Here is a 26,177-nt window from a genome sequence, read left to right as displayed (position 1 = left end):
AACCAAATTCTGTTCACACATGGGGGCAGGCAGTGCTTGAAGGGTCAGGTGGATGGGTCATTGAGAGGGAGATCTACGCCCTCTCTTCATGCCTCAATTTCACCCCTGCATATTCCTGGGCAACATCACTCAATGTGTTCCTGAATGAGCCTTCTCATTTCGATCGGTCGCAAGCCAGGGTCTCCATGAATGTTTCACCTCTTCAGGGAAGACACGGCTGTGCTCCTCGGAACATTCCGGCATGACCCTGTTCTGAGTAGATTGCATTTGCATCTGGTATCAAGTATACGAACATCATGCCCAATCCAGCTAGGTCTGAGCTAACACCTTAGAATGGAACTGTGAAAGTTACTTAGAAGTATGTTGGACTCATTCATTATATAATAGTATTGTTTTGCCATGAAGTTAACAAACAAAACAAAAGCATATTGAGGGTTTAACCCTCATCAATTCTTCAGCAAATTGTTGTAATCTCTGTATCAGAGTATATGGAACCACCTTTTAATAAAACTCAGTAACCTTGGTCTGGACGGCTTCAATTGGTTTCAGCTGAGGTGACAGTGACGGAGCAGGAGCCCAGTTTGCCTCAACACCTCAAGGCAGAAACAGAAAGAGATTCTTGCTCCTTTTCCTGACCAATCTCCTGCACTGGATGAGGATGGAATCGGATTCAGTTGTCGAGTCATACAGCACAGACTCCTCGGTCCAACCAGTCCACAGTCCTCACAGTCAATCAACCTGCCGACACTTGCAAAGAGTAGACACCTTGAGCAGGAAACTGAGGAAATGAAGCTCATTACAGGGTTTCACGGTTTTCATCCCTGGTATGCAGCAAGGAGACCAATTTCAACTCGAGCTCTCAATAAACTGGGCACCCTATAGTGCTTGGGATTTCCCAGTCCCTACCTGGTGGCAAGGTAACCCGCTGGTGTGCTTAACCAGACAAGTGACAACAAGTTGAATTCCTGCATTCAAGAAAGTCTTCAGCCCATTATTAGAATCCCTACAGTGTGGAAGCAGGCCATTCAGCCCATTAAGTCAACACTAACTCTCCAAACAGCATCCCATTCACACCCACCACCCTACCCTATTATCCTGCGTTTCCCATGGCTAATCCACCTAGACTGCACATCCCTGTACACTATGGGCAATTTACCCTGGCCAATCTACCCTAACCTGCACATCTTTGGACTATGGGAGGAAATCCACACAGACACAAGGAGAATGTGCAAACTCCACCCAGACAGTCATCTGAGGGTGGTATCAAACCCAAGTCCCCAGTGCTGTGAGGCAGCAATGTTAAACACTGAGTCACTGTGCCACCCACTCTCTGTTCTCCCTATTCAGGTGGTGGGTCAGGTATGTCACTGAAAGATAGCAGGAAGCCTGTCTGTGTGCATTTGCTTCTCACTAATACCATGATTTGCTGGAATTAATTCCATCTTCCCAATTGATTTGCACCCAGTCACTCAGCTTAAGACCTCAGCAACCCGACAGCTAAAAGCAGGCGTCTTCCCACCGGGGAACCTCGAGATAAGAACTTGCTGCCTTGCCCTTGAAATAATCCTCACCGGCACATGCACTCACTTCTCCAAGACGTGCAAACTGTCTCCCTGGACCAACCCAAACTGGAAAATGGCAGGTACAGGACAACTTATAGTCCAGGGCAGGAATGAAACAAATTCCCACGAGCTGCTTATGTTTGCTGTGTACACCATCATGCCAAGGCCAAGCTGACAACACTCTGTGGGGTTGGTGGACTGGCATACTCTCAGCAGCTTGGACAATTTGCACTGTCAGCATGTGCATGTCATGGTGCTCCGAAAGAGCTGGCCCATCGGAGATTCATGATGCCTGGACAATGCAGTACAGCCCAGGCACATCAGAACTTCGCTCTCGCGGCTCATAACCTGGCTCATAAAAGGGGAGGGTAGAGGTATGCATAGGGACAGGGCAGAGATGGGGGAGGATAAGGTCTCTTCTCTGGAGGAAGCTGAAGCTGAAGATGTTCAGGTGGCCCCAGGAGGACCCTCGGAGATGCCAGGGATATGGGCTGACAAGCCAGAGAGGCATGTGGCGACTTCAGTACCACCCACATCCAGGTGGACTGAGCTCCCCAGACATCTTCCTTTAACTGGTGCATTTGTTATGAACCAACTGGCTGGGAAGCCACCGCATCCTCAGGTCAACAGACCTCTGTGAGTGAGAAGTGTTTCCGTTGGCAACATTGTCGGGAAGAGGAGCAAAGTCCTTCTTCGATCTGCCCATGATGTGATACCTCCACAGGAGGCATCCCTGCATTTTTTTGCTGTTAACTGCACAGCCCAGCCCCTGCTACACAGTGAACAAGGATCCCAGGGGGGAGACTGCAATATACTGAAACAGCACACCATTAAAGAGAAGGCAGACTCGCTTGGCCTAAAGAAGGGTTCCCCCAAGAGTATGGCATTCTAGCTGATGTTAGTAGCCCCATTCTGCCACCTCTCACCCTACAATCCTGTGGGAAATTGGTATCCTACACTGACAATGCACGACCATTGCAACAGTACAATGAGTGAGTTGTCAGCACCATGAAGTGCATACGGGATTGGTGTGCTAACCTCCCTCTGAGAATGCCCAGTCTGCCAATGGAGATCGCAACCTTTGGTTCCTGCAGCACGTCCCCTCCCAGCATGACTTTCCAGAATTGTCCGTGTGGGACCCCTGTTGGGATCCCAGGCCCAACACGCTGCTCTTGAACTGGTGGAACTGAACTGCGTCTCTGCAGCTTTGAATGCACTGTCCAAAGGCTGGGTCCATAGCTGGCTGGATTACAAGGACACATACGTTACTAATTCAGACACACATTCAAAGGTGTCCCAAGGGCAGTCTCTCCCTATCATGAGACGCTGCACTGCTTTCACAACAGATAGCTGTGTGTGGACAACTGGCAGGAGCATGTGACTGCAGCCAATGTTAGAACAGTGAAAATGCACAGGTATTTATAAGTGTTGCATTGATGTTGATCAATTTAACTCCCTGGCAGCAAGGTGCCTTGAAAAGGATTTCTTCTTCTTTTACTACATCCAAGTGCAAGCCTGCCATTCACAGCTAGGATGGGGATAGCCTACAGACTGACGCACCCTGGTAACTTGGCAGATATCCTCTGTGTCCTCAGGACCTGGAGGACTCCAGGATGGTAAGAATCTCCTGCACACAATATGGGGGGAGGGGGGAGCAACCTCCTTGGCCCCAATGGCCCCATCTGCTAGGGGGGGAAAGAGGGCTAAGGAACCTCTGTAACGTGCTGAGCTGAGACTCCCACAGTGTCTCCTTACTGCCTGTTGTTGACATCACCTCATCTCCTCCTGTGGAAGGGGGGAGAGAGAGAGAGAGACAAAGAGATCATGGTGCCTCACCGCCATCCTGCCTCACCACTGAGTACCCATGACCAGAGAGAGGAAGCACTGGTCCGAGAGCATATCCAGCAGACACTGAGCATTCTTCTGTACCTAGGGGATCTTGGTGTTATGGCTGAGTACAAAGACATGGCTTATTCACAGGGGTAAACAGCTGCCTGGTCTCCAACAGTCTTTGATGTATTAGAGACCTTCCTCCACCAACTGCAGACACGTGCCAGTGATGTGCTCACCAGATGGTGTCCCTGAGCCTACTTCAGCTTAGCTACCCACTGAGGTGACGGACTGGGTGGTGGTGAAACATCTCAAAGGTATCACAGGCTTCATCCTCCGAGCTGCTTGTGATGGACAGCCCCCGCTCCCGTTTCCGTTTCACTATCAGTTGCCCACTCATTCCTGTGGAGGAGGGGAGCTGTAGTTGATGAAGAAGCCAAAGCCTCCATGTTAAGGAATATGTGAGAGTGGCTGCAGCCCCTCACTTGCGTCTGCCACGCCAATCTCTCCAGCAGCATGGCATCAGTCTTGGTCTTCACCCGCCGGTTAGACCACATCTTCCTCACAGCGTGCAGAGAGTGGGGACTCTCTGCTGGTCAGAGCCCTCCCATGCCTATGGTATACAAGCTTGTCCTGCACAGAGAGAGAAAGAGGGCGATGGGAATGTGTGTGCACTCACCCGCACTCAATAGGCCTGTGAGGCTGTGCCAGTGAGTGCCCAGGAAGTGCTTGAATTTTGGTGAGCCCTGGAGTGCACATCAGGCAAGTGACAGTGAGTTGAGCATGCCAACTGACTTGGCTGCACACTGGCAGAGTTAGACCGAGTGATGGGTGGGGGTGGGGGGGAGTTGGGGGATTGTAGTGAGAAGATGGCGGCGAGAGATCGTCATTCCTTTCCTGCACTGCTCATGGTGTCGATGCCTACTACGCGGTGCTGACCTCCTGTGTGACTTTAGTTTCCCCCAAAGCCTGATGGGAGTAAAAGAAAGGCCCCCTCTCCTGGCTCAAACAGCCTGAAGCAGATACTCTCGCAAGTCATCATTAAAGTAAGCAACTACAACTTGGATGCTTGACGGACATCTCCAGCGACATTAATGCGGTGGCATTTGCTGTCGGATTGGAGTTCCTGGCTTTAAGCAAGGGACAAACCACCAGGATAGTCTTTAAAGATGCGTCAGACCCTATGATGTCGGAAGGTGCTGGCTGGGGTGAAAACACCTGCCTGGCATCTGCACTTTTTTTGCTGTTTTAGTCCAGATGCAACTAGCTTGCATAGCTAAAGGGAGAATGATCATGTGAAAAAAACTCCCCACGAACCATATGACACCATCCATGTTCTAACTCCAAAATGCAAAATCTTATTGAAAATCTTATTGACAATCCCAATGTACTAATGTTTCTGTGGCGTCATGCTCAGCTTTCCATCCAATCCAGATTGCCGTGGTGAGCGGAACCCTCTTATTGTCACTACAGCAGGTTAATGTACCGAGACAATGGTTGCTTTTGTGTCATGTTAAGTCATTCCACACGTGGAGAAAAAAAATCAGAACATAATGCCTAACCTGGAACAACATAACATACATAACGTTAGATTTGATTCAGAATTGGGATAACACTTGTTGAACAATCCTGAGTATGCTAGAAATTATGCCAATGACCAAATTATGAATATCAGTCAAGCTTGCAATGTAGCCCATTTATGATCATGCAAGAGGACATCCACTTCAGAAAAATTGGAACATGTCCAGATATTGTACATTTTTTTCAATAAAAAAGGACAAATGTTCTCCCGTGTCGACTCCATGTCAACACCTTGACTAATTATAGTCAACTTGTTAATCACTCAGCATCCTTCCATATAGTTACTTATTCCTCATGAAACGTGACAAACTTGCATCTGTTCTGAAGAGTGGAAGATAAAAAGCTTTGACCGCATGTTCCTTTTCAGCAGTCAAAACAAATTATTTTGAAATTGATCAACTTATTGCATCTTTTTTTTCCATCTCTCAAATGCTTAATCAAAGAGGTTTTGCTTCCTTAAGTGACCTGTACGAGTTTTGTTTTAAAGAGGCAGATACAGACTTTCTGGAAACATTTTCAATAAAAGCAAAATACTATGGATGCTGGAAGTTCTGGAGAAGAGTGATACTAGACTCAAAACATTAAACTCTGCTTCTCTCTCCACATATGCTGCTAGACCTGCTGAGTTTCCTCAGCATTCTCTGTGTCTGTTTCTGGAAACATATTTGTCAAACCATTTGTTGATAAGCACAGAACATGTTGACATAAATTGCTAAGAAATGCGAAAGAGTGCATTTTGTCACTCCCGCAAAAAGGATGTACAGGAAACACCAGTGCCCACGTAGTCTTCACAAAGTATTTAAACATCCTGGCCAATATTTATCTGTCAATCAACATCACAAAAACAGATTATTTTGTCATGATCACATATCTGTTAGTGGGAGTGTACAGTGTACAAATTGGTGGTTACATTTCCTACATCGCTACAGTAGTTACACTTCAAAAGCACAACATTGACTGTAAACTGCATTGAGACATCCAGTGATCATGAAAAGTATCCTACAAAATAAAAATTGTTATCATACAGGCAGAATATTTGGTCAAAATAGATATGTAATACTATAAATCTTTCAAGTGCACCGCAGTTCCATTCTCTCCCCTCAAAAAAATATATATTTTATATGGATCATAAGACATAGGAACAGAAGTAAGCCATTCAGCCCATTGAGGCTGCCCCACTCTTCAGTGAGATCAAGGCTGACCTCACTTCCCTGTCTTTTCGCCATAACCTTGATTCCCTTACTGATTAAAATTCTGTCTCCTTCAGCCTTGAATATGCTTAACAACCCATCCTCAACAGCAGTCTTCAGTATAAGATTCCACATTTTGCTCCTAGGCTCTCCCACAAGAAGATACAACACTTCCACATCAACCCTGTCATGTCTGCAAAGATTCCTTCAGTAAGGTCACCTCTCATGCTTATAAACTGCAAGGAGTAAAGGCCCAACCTAATCAACATCTCCAAATATGACAGCTCCTCCACATCCAGGATCAATGACTAAACCTTATCTGACTGCCTACAATGCCTGCATATCCCGACTTAGATAAAGAGGCTAAAACTTTTCCTAGTATTTCAGCTATGGTCTGATTAGTTTTAGCAAGACTTGCCAATTTTTATACTCTATTCCCTTTGAAAGAAAGGCCATCATTCCCGTTGCCTTCCCTATTATCTCCTGAACTTGTAAGCCTAAATTTTGCAATTCGTGCATGAGAACTCCCAAATCCCTCTGTGCTTCAGGTCTCTGCAGTCTTCCTCCATTTAAATAAGAATCAGCTCCTCTATACTTCCTGCTGCACATCTTCCCACATTGTATTCAATTTGCCATGTTTTTGCCCGCTCAGTTAAACTGTCTGCAATCCTCTGCAGTCTCTTTGTGTCACCCTCACCACTTGCCTTTCCATTTATTTTTATGTCATCCATAAACTTGGCTATCGTACATATACTTTCCTTATCCAAGTCATTAATATATATTGTAAATAATGTAGCAGTAGCACAGATACCTGCGTCACTCCATTAGATACAGGTTGCCATCCTGAAAATTCCCCTTATGACAACACTCTCTCTTCTATTGGCTCGACAGTAAAAGCCAGACACAAGTAAAATCATTTGTGTACAAACCCTGTTGTATTTTAACATCACTGCAATTTAAATCAGATGGTAAAATTATACTTTGTCCTGCAAAGGGTGAAGCAATTTATTTTCGAAATACCTGATGTTAACCCATCTGGGATATATAAAATACAATTTGTTCTCCTGTATGATTTCTTAAGTCAAAACTCAAGTTGCACACAGGACATCATTATCGCCCTCATTTATCCCTTCACTGTGAAGAAGCTGGCATCAAAACAAATCGATAGAGTTATCTCCTGAAAGTAAGCTTCAGTTATTCTGCTATATACATCGGTGTTAAACCAACCCTCGGGATTGCTTTCCTAAAGAGGTTCTAACAAATCTTTCACGGCTTTGCCAGTTACGGAATTCAGTCTGTTTTCACAAGTTTGCATGTGCCATATAAAGAGTTCACACCATGTATTTGAGTTGGCACTAATTGGGTCTCTCATATCAGTTGTCAATTCCAGCAACTGTAGCTTTTAAAATATAGTTCATTCACTGCAGAAACACTACAGAAGTGGGTGACAATGCAGTTTAAGGAATTGTTTTCTCTTGTAATTAAAAAAGTACTCATGTGGTTCACTTCAGCTCCCCTGCACCCTCCAAACCATTTTCTCCCACTCCTTCGTAAAGTACAACTGAATGTACAGTTGTGGTCCATTCTTTTGGCATCTTGTCTGAGTGAACACTATTGAACAAAAGCGGGCCAGCCAGAGAGGTGGGTGACAATCGATTTGGCACAAAGGGGACATCACAGTCAAGCTTCCTCCCATCGCCCCCTCCACCACCTTCAATCTCAACTCTGACTCGACTTTCTGTGATTCCCACAGGGATCTGGAGCAGTGATCGCTCAATGTTAATCGGAAGCCAGAGCAGGTGTCTGATTTTGCCCTCCACAACCCAGGGGAGATGAAACCAGTTGCTGCATTTTCTGCTGTGTTTTCATTCGAAGCACAGCAGAGCTCCAAATCCAGTTCTGCCTGGCTTGGCTGGTGTCCGTCCAGACTCTCAGATTCCTTCCGGTGCAAGTCAGAAAGGCAGTCATCAACTGTGAAGGTGGGCTGATGGCTTTTTTTTGTCCCTTATTAGGACTGTGGACTTGAGTTTGTACATAGTGGGTCTGCTGCTCACTAGATGTTGTGAGGAGGGGTTCACTGAACAGACTTACAGTAATTCTTCAAAGGAGCGAATGGTGAGGTATTGGTGTGGGGAGTTCTCCATCTCTTCCTGACAATGGCTGCCTCAGATTTAATTGCGAAAATTCTAAACATGAGGTGCTGTATTTTGGTAAGGTAAACCAAAGGGCAGGACTTAAACACTTTATGGTAAGGTCCTGGGGAGTGTAGCCGAACAAAGATTTTGAGGTGCAGGTTCATTGTTCCTTGAAAGTGGGCTCGCAGATAGACAGATTGGTGAAGAAAGCATTCAGTACACTTGGTCAGTGTCCTGAGTATAGGTGTTGGGATGTCATGTTGAGGCTGTACAGGACTTTGTGTGCAATCCTGGTCTCCCTGCTATAGGAAAGATGTTGTCAAACTCAAAAGAGTTCAGAAAAGATTTACAAGAATGTAGCCAGGTTCAGAGGGTTTGAGCTACAGGGAGAGGTTGAGGAGACTGGAGTTATTTTCCCTGGAGCATCGGAGGCTGAGAGGTGACCTTTACAGAGGTTTATAAAATCATGAGGAGCATGGACAGGATCTAAGAGGCAACCTTTCCATGCAGTGGGTGGTGCGTGGGTGGTGCTTTTACAAAAGAAAATCTGCATTACTGCTTCAAATCACTTTGGAGTTTCTCTGTAGCTGATCAGCGAGAACAGGGCTCCTTTGAATCTCTAATGAATTCCAACCTCTCTGCTTGCCCCAACCCGTACCACCCACAGATGGCTGAACAGGTTACCAAGCAAAGTTCCTCAGGTAGCACAAGGAGAATAACGTACTTCAGCACGAGACAGTGTAAGCTAACATTTCTGGTCTAGACTCCGATGAAGAGTCATCTAGGCTGGAAAGTCATCTAGGCTGTTTCCATCCCTAAATTACACCTACCCAGTAATCTTCTCCACTGACCAGAATCTGATAGTGCATCGAAGGGCATCAAATCACCAACAAGCAGCTCAGATTATAACTGTCCCCATGGAGCGTGACTGTGTGCAGTAGGTCAGCTGAAATCCCTCGATAGGGATTACTGACCCATGATTCTTCCCCTATCTCCTCAGTAGACAGGGTGGACAGAATTTAGCTGCTAGGCAGAAGTGAGGACTGCAGATGCTGGAGATCAGAGTCAAGGTTAGAGTGGTGCTGGAAAAGCACAGCAGGTCAGGCAGCATCTGAGGAGCAGAAAAATTTTGCCCGAAGTGAGATTTTAGCTGCTGTTACAGTGCAGCTCTTGCCACTCATTGCACCCATTACCATCCGCTTTCGGTTCAACTGCAATCCATGCAGGAGAGCAAAACTACTGAAGGTCATCTTTACCTTCATTCTATTAAGGAGGAAAATCCCAGCATGCCTCTGACTGTCACCATTTTGCCAAGCTCTCTCTTGACCTGCCTAAAATCTCCAGCAACTATCCCACTCAACCGTTTACACCCATCACCCTGCTCCCTTTTTTTTATCCCTACAGAGTGGAAACAGGCCATTTAGCCCAAGAAGTCTTTTCCCTGGGGCGTGGGAGTCAGAACTAGAGGGCATAGGGTTAGGGTGAGAGGGAAAAATTTAAAAGGGACCTTGGGGAAACTTTTTCACGCAGAGGGTGGTACGTGTGTGGAATGAGCTGCCAAAGGAAGAGGTGGAGGCTGGTACAATTGCAACATTTAAAAGGCATCTGGATGGGAAGATGAATAGGAAGGGTTTGGAGGGATATGGGCCAGGCATTGGCAGTCGGGACTAGATTGGGTTGGGATATCTGATCGGCATGGACACGTTTCCATGCTGTACATCTCTATGACTCTAAGTCCACACTGACCCTCTGAAGAGTAACCCACCCAGAGGCATTTACCCGTGAATAATGCACCTGAACCTACACATTCCTGAACACTCTGGGCAATTTAGCACAAACCTGCACATCTTTGGACTGTGGGAGGAAACCAGAGCACCCAGAGGGGACCCACGCAGACACAGGGAGAATGGGTAAACTCCACACGGAGTTTACTCTCCAAGAGTTGTCATCTCACCCTCGAGCGGTGGGAAGGATCTGCTTCTGTAGCATCGCCCTGGGGTTGCCTTGGCCGAGAGGTGACACACAGTGGCGTGCGGGTTTTATTGTTCAATGCTGAGCCCTGGCTCCCTGCCCGGCCTCAGTGCACACGAGAGGCCCTCCCTCTGTCCCAAGGCTGACCCCCGCCGCTGGTTTCCATTGCAAAGCGCTGGGAACGGAATGTCCCAGCCGGCTCGGTTACTTCATGTCAGGGCAGGAGCAGGCGGGGGCAACTGAACTGCACAAAGCCCCGACAGTTCAGCAAAACATTCTCCCCTGAAAACACAAACCGGGGCACACACCACCCGCCCATCGGCCGACCAGAGGCGAATGCGCCCCCACGCTCAAGGGGCGCAGAAAGCAACTTCGGCTCGGTTTCCAGGCGAAGAGAAGGTGTAGTGTGCTGAGCCCGACAGAAACACCCACTGAGGAGCAGTCACATCCTGAAAAATCCCTTGCGTGCATGCAACAATATCATGTCTGTGTTAGCCTCAGGCAGGACAGTGCTCCTATTCCAAATGCAGCTGCACTTTGCACAGCCCTTGCATGTCTCTGAAAAGATGAGAAGTCATGCTGATATATGACTGTGTAACCTGGGAATGATAGATCCAGAGCACCCCTTCCCTCCCGTGGATTCTTGTATCTATTAACATCAACGGACTGCCATTTCACAACTACCTGTTTTGTGCTATGACACCTGAGTGTACACTATTCCAACAAGGGCACTTGTTGCAGCCTCTCGGCCAGACAGGTGGAAGTTCAAGTCCCACCTCCCCCTGGCAACGAACAGGTTAGTTAAAAATGTCTTTTCTATCCCAGTAGGGATAGACAGTAGGTTCTGATGATATAAATGAAAAACAAATCAGCAGATTTAATGACATAAACTGATCATTTATACAAGCTATTCGGTAGTTTAAAGATCATATATATAGCACCTTCCATACCCCAAAGCGATTCACAGCCAATGGCGTACTTTGGTGATATAACCATTGTGTACACTCGAGTAATACAATCAAGGAACTAGAATAGGCCATTCGGCCCTTTGAACCTGCTGTGTCATTCAATATGATGATGGCCGATCTGACTTTAGCCTCAGCTCTACATTCCTGTATATCCTCAATATTTTTCATCCCCTTGGCAATGAACAATCTGTCAATCTCCACCTTAAAAAAATATTGAAAGAATCTGCATCCACTGCCTTTTGAGAAAAGGATTCCAAAGATACTCAACCTTGGGAGAAAAAGACGTTCCTCATAAATGGGTGAGTCCTTATTTTTAAACTATAGCACCTCTTTCTAGATTCTTCCACAAGAGGAGGCATCCTTTCTTCATCCACCTGGTGAAGACGCCTCAGAATCTTACGTGTTTCAATTCAGTCACCTCTGGCTCTTCTAAACGCCAAAGGTTACAGGCCTAACCTACAGATCTAGCCTTTCATAATTACACAATCTGCACGCTCCAGGTATTAGCCTAGTAAACCTTCCCTGACCTGCTTCCAATGCATTAATATCCTTCAGTAAGTACGGCAACCAAGGCTGTGCACATAGCTCTAGAGGGAGCAGCACAGAAAAATCCCATGAACAGCGATAAAATGGATGGCCTGTTTTTTTATCATAAAACATTAGCCAGAATGCTAAGAAACTCCCCAGTTCCAAATAGTGTCACAGGATATTTTACATTCATCTTAAATGGTAGTCAAGGCCCCAGTTTGGTGTCTCACCCAGTGGACAGTATGCCAGGTAGTGCAGTACTTCCTCAATGCTGTAGTGAAGTGTTAGTGAGGAGAATGTGCCCAAGTGAGGCTTGAGTACACAATTCAGCAGGTAGGGTGTGACCACTGCACATTGTTCTCCGAAAGCACACAGTGTAATGGGATGTTGACTGGTCACATTGGGTTGATACAACTTCATTTCAGTTTATATCATATAATTATCCCATATACTACCAAGTCACAATATAAATAGAGAAGGCTCAAAGTGCAATATGGCCTACTCCTGTTCTGAAGTGAAGTGGTGCTAAATTCTATGAACTTACTATTGATGGAATGAAGCCACTCATGTAACTCCGTTCACAGAAACAGAAGAGTGTTATGGAGTGTACTTCCAGCTCTATCTTAAGATTAACATCCCTTAAACTGTATCATGTGTCACTACCATGTCTTAAACTTCTGCACTGGCCTCAGGCTCCATAAAGTCAAAGATGATCAAAACCCAACTTCCCAGACCTTGTTTCATACATTGACTTACTTATCTATTCCTCATGTTCTAGTTAATCTATGCTGGTTTCCATTCTTCCAACGCATGCAACTCAAAATCTTGGTCCTCCTGTGAGTCCCTCTGTAGCCTTGTCTCTCTCTCTGTAGTCTCCTCCAGCCTACCAAAACCTCCTGCATACATTGACTCCAGCTTTCTGTGCATCCACTAGCATCAACTCACCAGTGACCACAGGGCTGTCAAGTACCTGACCAGCAGAATTGAAATATTGTCCTTGAACTTCCATGTTCAGCACCACTTGCTTTATCTTTGACAAACTTTTCCAGTCCCAGCTCTGTGACCAAATTTGGGTCAATCTTCCTCACCTTTTCTACTGGCTGAACATTTTCTAAAGGCACTTTGTGAATCCATATTGGTCTTGTTAACATGAGTTCTGAATGTACATAGTGGGAGCACTACAGCAATGGCAGTGAGAAGGTATGGCGAATTGAAGTGTTATCATTTCACTGGTACTCTGTAATACTCAAATGCTCTATTAAGAACCTAAGAACAAGCAAAATAGAAGTAGGAGTTGACTATTCAGCCCATCAAGCCTACTCTGCTGTCTAGTTGATCTTCCACCTCGATTCGGTTTTCCCGCGGGCGTTCTCTGTCTCCCTACAGCATTAAAACTCTATTGATTAAATATATTCAATGATGGCCTACCCAGAACCTCTGGATTTGACGATTCCAAAGATTCACAACCCACTGACTGAAGAATTTTCTCTTCATCTCAATCCAAAAGAATTAACCCCCTTATCCTAAGACTGCACTCTGGATACTCCAGCCAAGGAAAAGTCTCTCAGTATCTATGCAGTCAAATTTCTTCAGAAACTTGTATGTTTCGATGAGGTCACCTTTCAGTATTCTGACCTCCAGGGAGTACCAAGCCAATTTATTCAGTCTCACATCATAACATCACTCTGCCTTCCAAGGAACAAATCTAGTAAATCTTCACTGTACTATCTCCAATGCAAGTTTATCCTTCCTTAAGAAGATCAAAATTGCTTTCAAAAATCCATTTGCGGTCTCACCAAAGCTCTGTACAACTGTAGCAAGAATTCCTAATGCTTGTACTCCAATTCCCTTGCAATAAAGGCCAACTCACCTCTTAATTTCCTAGCAGCCAACTGTGCTAACTTTGCATGTTCCTTCAACACGTACATCTAAATTTCTCCAAACATCTTTTATATTCAAATTCTGCTTTTCATTACACTTCTCCATGTTATACTCCACTGATAAACCGAACTGACAGGAAGTGATCATGCCAAGTGGCACAAAATATATTACAGTCCAGTTTAACTTCCAGGTTCCAGACCATTCCCACAAATCTACTACCCCTCAACTACAGGAATGAGGCAGAGGGCAGACTCATGAATACAAATCACCCAGGGCTGCTACGAGTCTGAAGGTACTGAAATAGGCTTCAGACCCGTCTGTCTCCTGAAAGCAATTGATTTAAGCAGGCCTCCAGAAATTGACGCGCCATCTCTGAGTTCTTAGCAACGCCAGTCCACCCACACGATGGGTAGGCTTCATCAGCTGAGACAGGCATTTCATATTGTGCCAATCCCTGGCCCGCAAAATGGAAAAGGTCCTCATCCCAAAGATTTGGGCACTCTAGATCCATCCTCAAAAACTTTGCAGAGCCATTTCAAGAGCTAACATCTCTAATAATTGTTTGGAATAGTCATATGGTAGCGCAGAACTTGAGTGTAGCTGAAAGCTTGAAGCTTTTCATTCTGCACTCTTGAGGACAATTCACAAGATTGCCAATTTAAGAAAGAAACCAACATGCATACTCTCTAAGAGAGGGCTGACTGATTAGCAAGTGGACTCTGATTGATAGGGGTGTTGCCATGGAGACTGCACTAATTCTTGCAAATTGTCCTGATCAGTACAGGACGAAAAACTCCCACAAAATAGTCTTTTTTCAGCAAGAGTCAAAAAACTGTTTCTGTCAAAAAAAACTTGCAAAAATACTTTTCAAACCTTACTTCATCTGAGTGTGAGAGTTGATGGGGCTCTTCTCCAAAGATCATCATTCACATTCCACACTCTGGAGCAAACTACTTACTGAAGTTAAAAGAATAATTTTGGCCTGAGTAAGTTAGTGGGGTTTGGACATCAACTGTTCAGTGCAGTGGACCTTTTTCAAAAAATTCTTTTTTTATAATATGGCAATGAAAAACACAGTGCCTTTTCGGCAAATGGGAACCTTGGCAACGTTTGAACAATATTGCACAACATTGTCCTATTCACAGCTGGACGAACCATTGACATTTCTCCTGCTTGAGGGATCCAGCAACTGCTTGGCAAGAGTTGGAACAACATTATTTCAAGCAGTTTCCTAATGGCTTGCAAGCTCAGTTGGTAGCTAACATACCACTGGTTGAAAGAATTGTGGATTCAAGTCCTGCCTGAGAAACCTGAATGTGAAATTCAGGCCCACACTCTGCAGGATTGCTGCTCAGATGGAAGTGTGGCCTTTTCAATCTAAGGGTAAACTCAGACCCCACCTGTCAACTTTGGAGGGTAAGAAAGATAAAATGTCTCTTCTAAGAAAGAAGAAGGGTATTTTTCTTTTTCTGGACTGTTGGCCAACACCTATCCCTTGACCAACACTTTAAAAATATTGTGTGGTCAAGTTGTTTCATTGATGCTTTAGAGATTTGCTGTGTTGCTTATTCTTCCCATTATAGCAGTTATTACAGTTTGAAATATTTCATCAGTTATTCTTTGCATCATCCTGAAATATGACATGTAAAGGCAAATGTAAGCCCATGCACAAAGGGATACTCTCGGAAGACACACATTGCTAAGGCTGTCCGTTCCTCTGCTCTCACTTGTGAGTCAAATAAAGAGGTAGCTTTCTCTGCCTTTTTTTAATCAAAGCTGCAAAAATATAAACCCTTTTCTGTAAGTTCTGTCCATGCTCATTCTTCCTCTCTCTTGCTAAGATCGTGTTGCACTGCACATGCAGGATAACTTTAGGGGAAATGCATGTATTATAGCGATGTAGATCACTGACCAATGTTTTGTGGTTTATCAAAGCTGTCACTGTTACTGAACCTTGAGAATGAATTGCAGATTTATATCAATGGAGGTGAGGGTTTAAAATTGGCAGATATTCCACCACTCCTCCTCCACTTTGTAACACTTCCAGCTGAGAAAAGAAAAACTTGGATTTATATAGCAACTTTCACAACCGCATTTGAACACCCCCAAAGCACTTTATAGCCAATGGAATATGAGAAATCATTGGAGGCAGGAACAGAGAACTTTTTTTTACTCTTTTCTTTACAATTATTGCACCCCTACTATCTCCAATAAGATCAGCTCCATCAGGACAGGCCAACAATCGTTCCAGTATTTCCCCTTGTTATTTGCAGAGCACGTTGTGCTGCTTTGTTATACAACTGCTGCTGTTCTACTAGTTAGGAAATCTGTGGTTAACTGACTAAAAAGCAAACAGAAATGGTCCCCAAAGATTTCATCAATTTCTCTTTACTTATCCTCAGGGTGAAGGCAAAGTCTATCCCTGATTGTTATGTGGTAATATAGTTCAAGCACTTAATGTGACACAGTGATCCAATGTCAGCAAGGGAAGATTGTAAGGGACAGCTCCCCCTCTTCTATGGATCAGTGCTTATTTGGATGTTGTGGGAATTTGGTGAAGGCTCATGTTGTCTAGTGAAAGGTTTGAGGGTTTTTTTTCATAGTTTGTCACAAGAGGATTTATTGGTCTAATCTCTAGGGGTCGTAGTTAGTCCAGTACAATAAGCACTACAGAACCAGATCTTCCAGGTTATCAGCAACTACTGGCCAAAGTTATATTGTAAGTTTATTCATACACAGAGTAAGAGTTTATTCTGTTTATATTGCACATTCAGTCTATAGATTGGTTAGCTGAGTAGGCTGGACAGCTGGTTTGCAATAGAGTGAACACCAACAGTGTGGGTTCAATTGTCAGCTGAGGCTACCATTAAAGAGTCTCCGTTGCAACCTCTTCCCTCACTGGAGGTGTGTTGACCCTCAGGTTAAACTGCCACCAGTCACCTCTCACTCTAATGAGAGAGCAGCTCTATAGTTTGGCAGGAATATGGTTGCTTTACCTGATATAACTTCTGTAATGCTTTATGTACAGTAGCATGTCATTCAATCCATGTGTCAATGTTAGTGCTTCATATGGGGAACCTTACTTCATCTCACGCTATCAATAAGCCCCTATTCCTATCTTTTCAAATTATCTAGATTAGCATCTCAACCAGTCTATATGGGAGCAGATTCCACATTTGGATTAGACTCAGTCTAGATGAGGGGAGGCGATGGCCTTATACTGTTATTGCGAGGTTATTAATCCAGGTGATGTTCCGGGCACTGAGCTTTGAAACCTGCCGTGACAGATGGTGAAACTTGAATTAATTTTTTTTAATATCTGGAAGTAAGAATCAAATGTTGACTGTGAATCTGCTGGTGATTGTTGGGGAAAAACACATCTGGTTCATTGATGTCCCTTACAGTCTGCTGTCCTTTACCCAGTCTGGCTTATATGTGACTCCAGACCCATAGCAAAATGGCTGACTCTTAACTGCCCTCTGCGCTATTAGGGACACTGACCTAACCAGTCATACCCACATCTTGGAAACAATAAAAAAAATTCTCACCCATTCACTTGAGCATACAAGCAAATATTCCTGTTTCAAAGTATTTATATTATACATATTTTCCCAAAATCTCTTGTGTGTGGGAATCATGTTGAGCTGGATAATGTTCACACTTAGTACAGGTGTACCGGAGGTTTCAGTTCATGAAGGTCAACTGCATATTTTAATACTGGATCATTTCTGTGAAACTCTGAGAGACTTCTTTGCTATACTGTACCAGGATAACTGTGAACGACAAGTTTGAGAGAGGGTGTTCTGTTGTGTCTGCTTTCATCTTAGATTCCGACTTAGCCTTTCCCTGTGAAATGTAATCTTTTGCAACTGAAAGGAAGGTGATTAAAGTGAAGAGGCTGAATTAGCAAGCAAGGACAACTGACAGGAACACTGCACAATCTTCAAGGTCCCTAATATAATGACTGGAAGTGACACATTACTCAAGCAAGCATCTGAAAAACTGCAGTGCCTCTTAAAAGGTCTGTGTTATTTTTAACCTGTTAGACATTGATTCATCTGGAAATTTTGCTTGCTTCTGAATTTAATAAGAGAAAAACATCACTGGAAGCCTTACATTTTATACATTGGCTTTCTGGTTTTTGTACTGTGTTCTTTTAACTCCTCTTACTCAGTGCTGCATCTAATCCTTTCACTGTTATCTGCCCCAATGAGTCTGCAGCCTGTGAGGAAAATTTCTACCTTATTACATGTTACTTCCTGTAACGTTGTATGATAACGTTGAGGGCAGACCAAGAACTCAAAATATTTATCTGGAAAATATAAGTTGACAACAAGGCTGTACATCAACCAGAATCAAGGTGCTGCTGCAAGGTGGTTTTTATTTTGCAATTTTATACCAAATACATTAATTTTCATTTTAAGATGCATTACTGTTCCATAAAAAACATCAAGTTATTGTTGCACTGCTGTTTAACGAGCTAAAAGCAGTATAATTGACTACAAAGACTCCCACACTCACACTGACGCCATTGTTTAATATTTTATCAACAACTCCAACGTGGACAGAAGTAACGTTTGCATTTTACGGACCAGCCAAGCAAAATTAAATATCATGTTTGGAAATGTAATTATAAAATAACGTTTGAAATAAGGAAAAGGAAATGCAATCCTATGAACGCCTCCTTGTACAAATTCAAATTGATTTGGTTTATTGTTGTTTGCCATTTCAATAAACCGTTTTGCCCCCATGCTAATATTTTTGCTACAATTTTCCAATGATGCTAAATGCAAGCTGGAGGAATAACACCTCACTATGTCAATTATTATGGTGCAGAAGGACGCTATTCTGTCTATCACATTTGCACTGGTTCTGTTACCTACTGCCAATCTCCTATCTTCTCCCCCATATTCCTGCACAATATTAATATCTGTATACTATCTAATACTCTCTTGAATGCCTCAATTGAACCTGCCTCCACCACATTTCCAGGCAGTGTATTCCATACCCTAATTACTTGCTCTTTCCTCACATCACCCTTGTTTAGTTTGAAGTTTTGTTTCATTTTAAATCTATGCTCTCTCATTATTCTTTTACAAGCAGGAACAGCTTCTCCCAATCTACTCTGTCTAGTCCACTCAGGATTTTAAAAGCCTCTATCAAATCTACTCTAGGCTTTCTTCTCAACTTTTTCAATCTATCCTCACAGCTGAAGTCCTTCATCCCTGGAATGATTCTTGGAAATTACTGTGTCTTCCTTATAATGTGGAGCCCACAGCTGTACAAAATATTGCACCTGAGGTCTAACAAGTTCAACACCATCTTTTTTCTCTTGTACTTTATGCCTGTTTACATAAAGATGAGAATATTGTATGCTTTATTAACTACTCTCTCCAATTGTCCTGCCACCTTCAATGATCCGCGCATATATATACCTTGGTCCCTCTTCTCTCGCACCCCGTTTAGAAATGTATTCCCTATTTTATACTGTCTTTCAATCAAAGCGCACCACATCACATATCTCTGCATTGAACCTCATCTGCCACCCATCTGCCCACTCCACCAACCTGTCAATGTTCTTTTGGAGTTCCTCACTTTCCGCCTCACCATTCACAATTCTTCCACATCTATTTTTCAATTCCCACATGACCACTTTCCAGCCTCAAGGACTTAACATTGAGCTCCACAACTACAGAGCATGACCTTGGCCCTCCATCTTCCTTACCTCCCCCCCCACCACCCCCAGCACCCCACCCACCCCCACCCCCACATCCCCAACCACAGTCATTTCGTCTTTGTGTCACTGACATTGCTGTCAGCACACCAGTACCAGTTTCCCTTTCGTACCCCTTCATTTATACCCATATTACATCTCCAGCTTTCTTTTACCACCATTAGCACTCTGTCATTGTTTTGCATACTTTTTTTTCTTAAAAGTCAAGAATATGTTCACAATCCGTTCCACTTATTCCTCCCCACACCACATAACAGTATAAAATCCAACACTTTTTAACTTCTTTTAGTTCTGAAGAGTCACACTGGAATCGAGTTTCTCCAGCACTTGCTGTTTTTATTTCAGATTTTCAGCATCCACTGATTAATTCAAACTGTCTCAGAGGCTCAAACCGATCAATTAACATTTTACTTGCCACTATATCTATATTAACAAAATGATCATGAAGATATTGTCTATTTGAATATGTTGCTGACCTACTTTTCTCATTACATTCCAAATAGCAGCTAGGATCTCAATTTGTTATTTATTCATCTGATCTGGGCACCATCAGCAAAGCCAGCATTTGTTGTTCATTTCTCATCACTCATGAGAAGATGTTTATAAGCCACTTCTTAAACTAGTGCAGTGCACCACAGTTCTGGTGGGGAGGGAGTTCAGGACTTGGCACTCTGATAAAGCTCTCATTTACCTGATCCCTTCATCCTTCTAAGTTACAAAGATTTGCAGGCAGTCAAGAAAGTTTGGCATGTTATAGCAATACATCTATATAGTGCTGAAAACGTGTTGCTGGAAAAGCACAGCAGGTCAGGCAGCATCCAAGGAGCAAGAGAATCGACGTTTCGGCCGTGAGCCCTTCTTCAGGAATGCTCATGCCCGAAACGTCGATTCTCCTGCTCCTTGGATGCTGCCTGACCTGCTGCGCTTTTCCAGCAACACATTTTCAGCTCTGATCTCCAGCATCTGCAGTCCTCACTTTCTCCTAGAAGATCTTCTATATAGTGCACACTGCTGCTGTTGTGGTGAACTTAATGAATGTTGATGGTGGCTGTCAGACAAGTAGGCTGCTTTATCCTGCGTAGTGCTCACATTCTTAAATGCTATTGGAGCTGCAAATAAAGATGAGCAGCATTCTATCACATTCCTGACTTGTGCCTTAGATGGTGGATAGGCTTTGGGGAGTCAGGACACAAGTTACCTGCCACAAAATCCTTAGGGCCTGACTTGCTCTCGCAGCTACAATATTTACAGAACTTCAGGTCAATGGTAACTCTTAGGTCTTGAGGCTGGGTGAATCAGCAATGGTAACGCTGCTCAAAGTCATGAGGAAAAGGTTAACTTCGCTCTTGTTGGGGATGGACATTGTCTGGCATTTGTGTGGCACAACTATTGCTTGCCATTTATTTGCTCAAGTCTAGATATTGTCCTAATCTTGCTTTCAGGTACAGACTAGTTCAATATTTCAGAAGAATGGAGCCAAATGTGACACAATCATCAGCAAAAATCCCTACTTCTGACCTTACAATAGTGGAAAAGTCATCCATGAAGTAGATGACAATGACAATGCCCTGAGGCATGTTTGCATCAATGTCCTGGAGCTAATGGCCAATGTATTGATCCTGGTTGTTCTTGCTAAAAACTCACCTTTAACTCCTGATAAGGTCTGCAAAAAGAACCCACCACCCCAAAAGAGATTCCATAAAATGATCTGAAAAGCGCGTGTGTGGTGCAGTGTAACGCTGGAGTGATACCCACTTTGCCTCGCCTTTGCATTTGTAATGTTGTTCCGCATAGCTAGACTGGGATAAACTTTAAAGACAATGTGAGCTCCGGTAGGAGCGCCGACACCAGCAATCAAACCCAGAGAGCTGCAGTGCTGATCATGGGCCAAAGCCCCATCTTTGATCAAGAAGCTGAACATTTCATTGAGGAGAGAGTTAAAATACATGACATCCAGACCTGATTAAGTGTGAGCAATTGTCAATAAGCCATATCTAAGGAGCAGGAAATGCGTAAGAGTTTGGAAATACTCATTTTAAAAATACTGTGGAAACTTGCCTCGCGCCACTAAAGAATGCCCTCTTGTCGCATCTGACAATAAGAAGGGCTTGCCTCAGTCTCCGGTCCGCTCCCTGTTAACCTGCAGGGAGTGTTCGGATCGAGCAGAATTGCACATGCCAGCTGATACTGGCAGATTATCAGCCTGAAAACCTTACCTCAAATCCCAACCCCCCCCCCCCCCCCAAAACAAAATGCACCGGGAACCCATGCATTTTGGATGCATTGATGCTCAAATTTCAACCAAAATAAAATATTGATGAGCCCAGGACTGAATTACAGTGGCTAAATGTTGTCCTTTTTTTTAAATGAAGGCGGTTGTGTGCTGTGACATTACTTCAGTGCTCCGGGGGATAGTGTAAAGGTTAACTGAGGAAGCCTTTCGATTTGCCTGGTATTTGAAATGCACAGTGCAGGATCCCCGTCTCTCTCTCTCCTCACAGCCTCTCTGCGCTGTTCGCTGTCTGGGCAGGGGGGAAGGTAGAGAACTGTTACTTCCAAACGCGATTTTATGAGGGACTTGGTCAAGACCGGGGAACGCCGGCGCGTTACTTTCTACAGTGGTTACTTGTAGGAGGAAGGTCAAACCTTTTTGTACAAAGAAATTTGGAAGGTCGGTGAGGGGGATTCGTTAGTCCCGCAACATGCAGGGTTCTCCCTCTCTCTGATCCCAGGACATGCTGGTCATCTGTACACTTTTGAGGTCAACAACAATTGGCTTCTCGTCAATTGCACTCCTTTCTCGTTCACAGCAACGTCAATCCCCAAACCACGGCGTGAAAGGCACAGAATACCCAGGGGCCATGTGTTTATTTTATGTGTTTAACATCGTTCAGAAACGATTTTTTTTGGGCCCCAGGGAGGGAGAAATGCTGAAAATTGCAGCAACTCCTTTGTTGACGTTCACTGCCAAGTGAAGTCAACTTCGCACAGTCTCACCTCATTCCTTTTTCCTGATTTCTTGAACGGAGCCCGAGCGCTTGAAATGAGATTCCCCCACAGAGAGTTAAGAGTGGGAACTGGACCGGCTTTCACCCCACAGCCCGAGGCGCCGTGGAAAGCACAGCCGGTTATCGCTCTGATAAGGTAAAGCAGCAAAGAGCTGCGTTCATCCAACCTGTGCATTTGTCACAGTCAGAATAAAGACACAACACACGCTCAAAAGTCCGACAGTTGATTTTCCACCTTCGATTCATCAATATAATTGATACATTGCTATATCGGGTGAGCTGCCTATGATGTGGCAGGTTTTGAGTTGTTGAAAAACCCCATTTCAATTTGTTGCACTTTAATGCTCCCAACTGTGTGCGTGTGTGTTTATGAGACAGACAAGAGATTGAGAGAGAGAGAGAGAGAGAGACAGCGATTGAGAGAGGGATTACCCAACAGGTGCTATCAAAGGGCCACCTGGTTAAAATGGTTTAAAAAATGCAATGGAATATATAGAGAAACAGAATTCAAAACAAAACAAGATGAAAAAAAAGTAAGCACAACCTTTTGGGCAGTGGGAATGAAATCCGGTTCAAACACTGTCAGAAGATGCTGCACAACGCACTTACCCGTGGTCCACTCGATCTCTGGGCACGGGACCCCGGCACAATCAGATACAGCGGAATAAAGTGTAACAGGACGATAAGAGAAAACTTTCTGAACATTTTGTTTTGGAAAGAAAAAGCTCGCACAAGTCCTTCTGTGTAATGTCAATCGGATTCCCACGCTCGGAATCCCTTGTTAGGGATCCAGACCCGGCCAGTGTTGGCGACTAACTTTCTTCTGTTTTTTAAGCACGTCAAAAATGTGTTAAGCAACCACTCATCTGGTCGTTTTTCTCTCTCCCCCCCGCCCCCCATCAACAACATACAACACCCACCCCCCTCCCCTAACCACTCCACCCCCCCCCCCGCAGTGAAATCTCTTAAATGTGCCCGCTCCTGGTAATAAAGCGTAGCAACTTGCATGCGGTTCCCGTTATAGTCAACTCCATCTCAACAGAACTGTTGACTGACAGTTGTTGCTCACCTATCAGACAGACCATGGGCAGACCCGTCTCCAACAATACAATTAAAGAGAGCCAATCGCCAGAGACTTTCTCGCAATCGCCAGGGCTAAATAGTGGCCAAAGTACCGAACAGGACCCCTGCGAGATACAAACTGAATCAATGCCTCTTTGCGCTCTACTTGTTTAATTTCGACCCTGCGCTTTAAAATGCAAGAGAATTTTTTTTGCATTAAACACTGATTTCAACCGCGTTGAAATGCTCTCCGTTTCCTTTTGCCAGCGTGCAGTACATTTTTTTTTGTTTAAATCGCTTCCAATAAAATTTGACCGAAAGGGAAAACTTTTATGTGCCTCTGAACGCCTTCTATCGTGCACTTCTTACTTTGGAACAAACGTCAGGAATAATGAGTAACGTTCACATATTGCTGGGGTGTCCGCAGGAGGAGGGTGATCTGAGGAGAGCCTCCTCAGTGCTTGTTTCCCTTTTGCACAGATGTTGACAAACTTGTGTCTGGTGACCAGAGGTTGATCTCGCCTTGCAGGTGTGATGGACGGCAAAGCGGTGGGGGGAGGGGGCGATTTTTTCTCTCTCTCTCTTAAAAAGTCTGCCTGCGAATTGCAACTAAAAGGTGTTTGTAAAGCCCCGGAGCGTGACAATCAACTCGACGCTCTACATTTGCAGAATGTGCAATCTACTTTTTTATATATAAAAAAACACAGGATCTTTGTAATTGCAAGCGATTTCATTTTTTTTAACTGCAGCGGATAGGAAAATTGCGCGGAACCACAGCTATTGGGAGTGTTTTTTTTGGGAGTACAATTAACGATTCCTGCATGTGTTCCTTCGAGGAGTGAGGTTTTTACTAGCAGAAGGGGGTGGCATTTAATGAACTGGGAGACTGCAATTTATCTCTACATATGGGATGAGGGAATGATGTGAAGTGGAAGGGGGTTTACATGTTAAAAACACCCTCAGAATGGATGTGTGTGTAGGGGGAGGAAATAAATTCCATACGAATGGGTAAGGGGCAGTTCGATGTGTTTCGTGTTAAATCAAGCGTCTGATTTCATTTGCAAACATTGTATAATTTATTCCAGTTCAAATCGTTCCATAGCCGCCACAAAGCAGGACGGTTGCAATGTCCCTTGCAAACTGGAGTGCATGCAAGTAGACATAGACGTATACTGCAAATACAAACCCTCCCAAACCAACCTTTTGATCGTTCGTTTTAATGTAGACAATTTTTAAAAGCAAAATCTGAACTTTTTAAAATACCGAGTAGTAAATAAAGCGCACAAACCTAGACACCGCGCAGTTCATCCCCATTTGCAGAATGTTCGAGAAAGAAACCTTGCCTGCATTCATTGATTAAAAGTGTTCCCTGGTAAATAGATCACGGTTAGTGGACGGCTGGACATTACTAAAAACAAGAGAACGTTTGATTCCCCCCCCTCCCCTCCCCCTTTTCCAGGTTAGCAGCAGACAGGGTCTTCGCTTAAGGTTATGACCTTCAACAAATTGGTAGCTGCCGCTGTTTTTGTTGCCCCCGCGGGCGTTTTCCACATGTCCCCGGGGGTGTAAGGGAAACGTTGCATCAGAGCTGCTTTGGCAGTGAAACATTAAAGTAACGTGAAATGTTGACTTTTTCAGCTGTCAAACCTGGACAAAAAAAAAACGCGCGCGTGTTGCGGTCTTTGGACATTTTACAGAAAAGAGTCGATAGTATTAGCTCCCTCCCCCTCCCTTCCACATGTGGGAATGAATTCCCTCGCGGGCAAACATATGGCTATTTGCCCCCGGAGGATCTGCGGTAACTGTTGGTACAGGTGTATAAACAATGCAAGCAACGAGGACCAAAGCCATTACTGGCCTAGACATGCTGCAGGTTGATGGCCCCACTCTCTGTCGCGGTTGCTTCAGAGTTTAATCTGCAGCTCTATTTTAACCCTACATTCATCGTCTGTTTGTGCGTGCGTGTCCCCGCTTTCTGGAGAATTTTCCCCCTTCCAACACCGCACCATCTGTTCTCAATTTAAGGTGCCACAATTTGCTTTATGTTATTCGGGGTTACCATGGCAATGGTTAATGACTTAGCCATTTTACACCTTTAGTGTGTTTCTGTGCAGGATCTCAGAGAGGAAAAAAAAAGTTTATTTTATTTTTAAAAAGTCTTATTTGAAGAGAACCTATTAAATAAGAATGGGCCAAGGTAGGCGCTTATCTGTTTACAAATTCTCCTTATTTGTTCATTACATCAAGCTCTGAAGAATTTCGCCCTGTTTCCACGTTAATATTGAAATGCGGGCTAACCTTTTCTTACATTAATAAAGCGTTACTTGCTTTCAGCACAATTAAAGGGAAACTCCACACGAGTCGGAGATTGTGCTTTATTTTAGAAGTGCTTTATGAGGTGTCCCGCCGAATGTATAAATGCCTGGCAATTCTTATTAAGGGATTTCAATATCACAGCCAATTTGGACTAAAGAGGCACTATTTGCCCTTTGTGCTGCAGGATATTCGTCTCCAATATAAAGTAAATCCCACACGTTACGCCTTTAGTTATTCTTTTTAAAAAGGTGATATTTCTGTCACTTTACAGCCCATAATCCAATTAAGACCGCTTCCTCAAAGAGTTTTACATCTCTGAATTCTTGATTCTAAAATCACATCATCTCTGTTTAAACCTCCAATGGAATCCAATTATTTTAGTCACTTTGGGGATGCGGGGCTGTTTGAGAT

The 26,177-nt window shown here is 44.1% G+C and overlaps 1 protein-coding gene across 4 annotated transcripts in view; it reads right to left on the bottom strand.

The window, feature by feature from the left end:
* Positions 1 to 23,253, bottom strand: part of smoc1 (SPARC related modular calcium binding 1) — a 246,871-nt gene extending 223,618 nt beyond the window's left edge. For all 4 annotated transcript variants that reach the window (XM_087990075.1, XM_087990076.1, XM_087990077.1 and 1 more), the window contains exon 1: positions 22,998 to 23,253. In XM_087990075.1, the coding sequence (XP_087846201.1) occupies positions 22,998 to 23,093 (96 nt within the window). In that variant the 5' untranslated portion in view covers positions 23,094 to 23,253. The remainder of the gene's footprint in view (positions 1 to 22,997) is intronic.
* Between the last annotated feature and the right edge of the window lie 2,924 nt (positions 23,254 to 26,177).

Source organism: Chiloscyllium plagiosum, unplaced genomic scaffold, assembly GCF_037043375.1.
Source record: "Chiloscyllium plagiosum isolate Xiang-an unplaced genomic scaffold, Cpla_swu_hap1 HiC_scaffold_8, whole genome shotgun sequence".
Taxonomy (NCBI): domain Eukaryota; kingdom Metazoa; phylum Chordata; class Chondrichthyes; order Orectolobiformes; family Hemiscylliidae; genus Chiloscyllium; species Chiloscyllium plagiosum.
The sequence above is the reverse complement of the archived record's forward strand: the minus strand, read 5'-3'. Positions and strand labels throughout refer to the sequence as shown.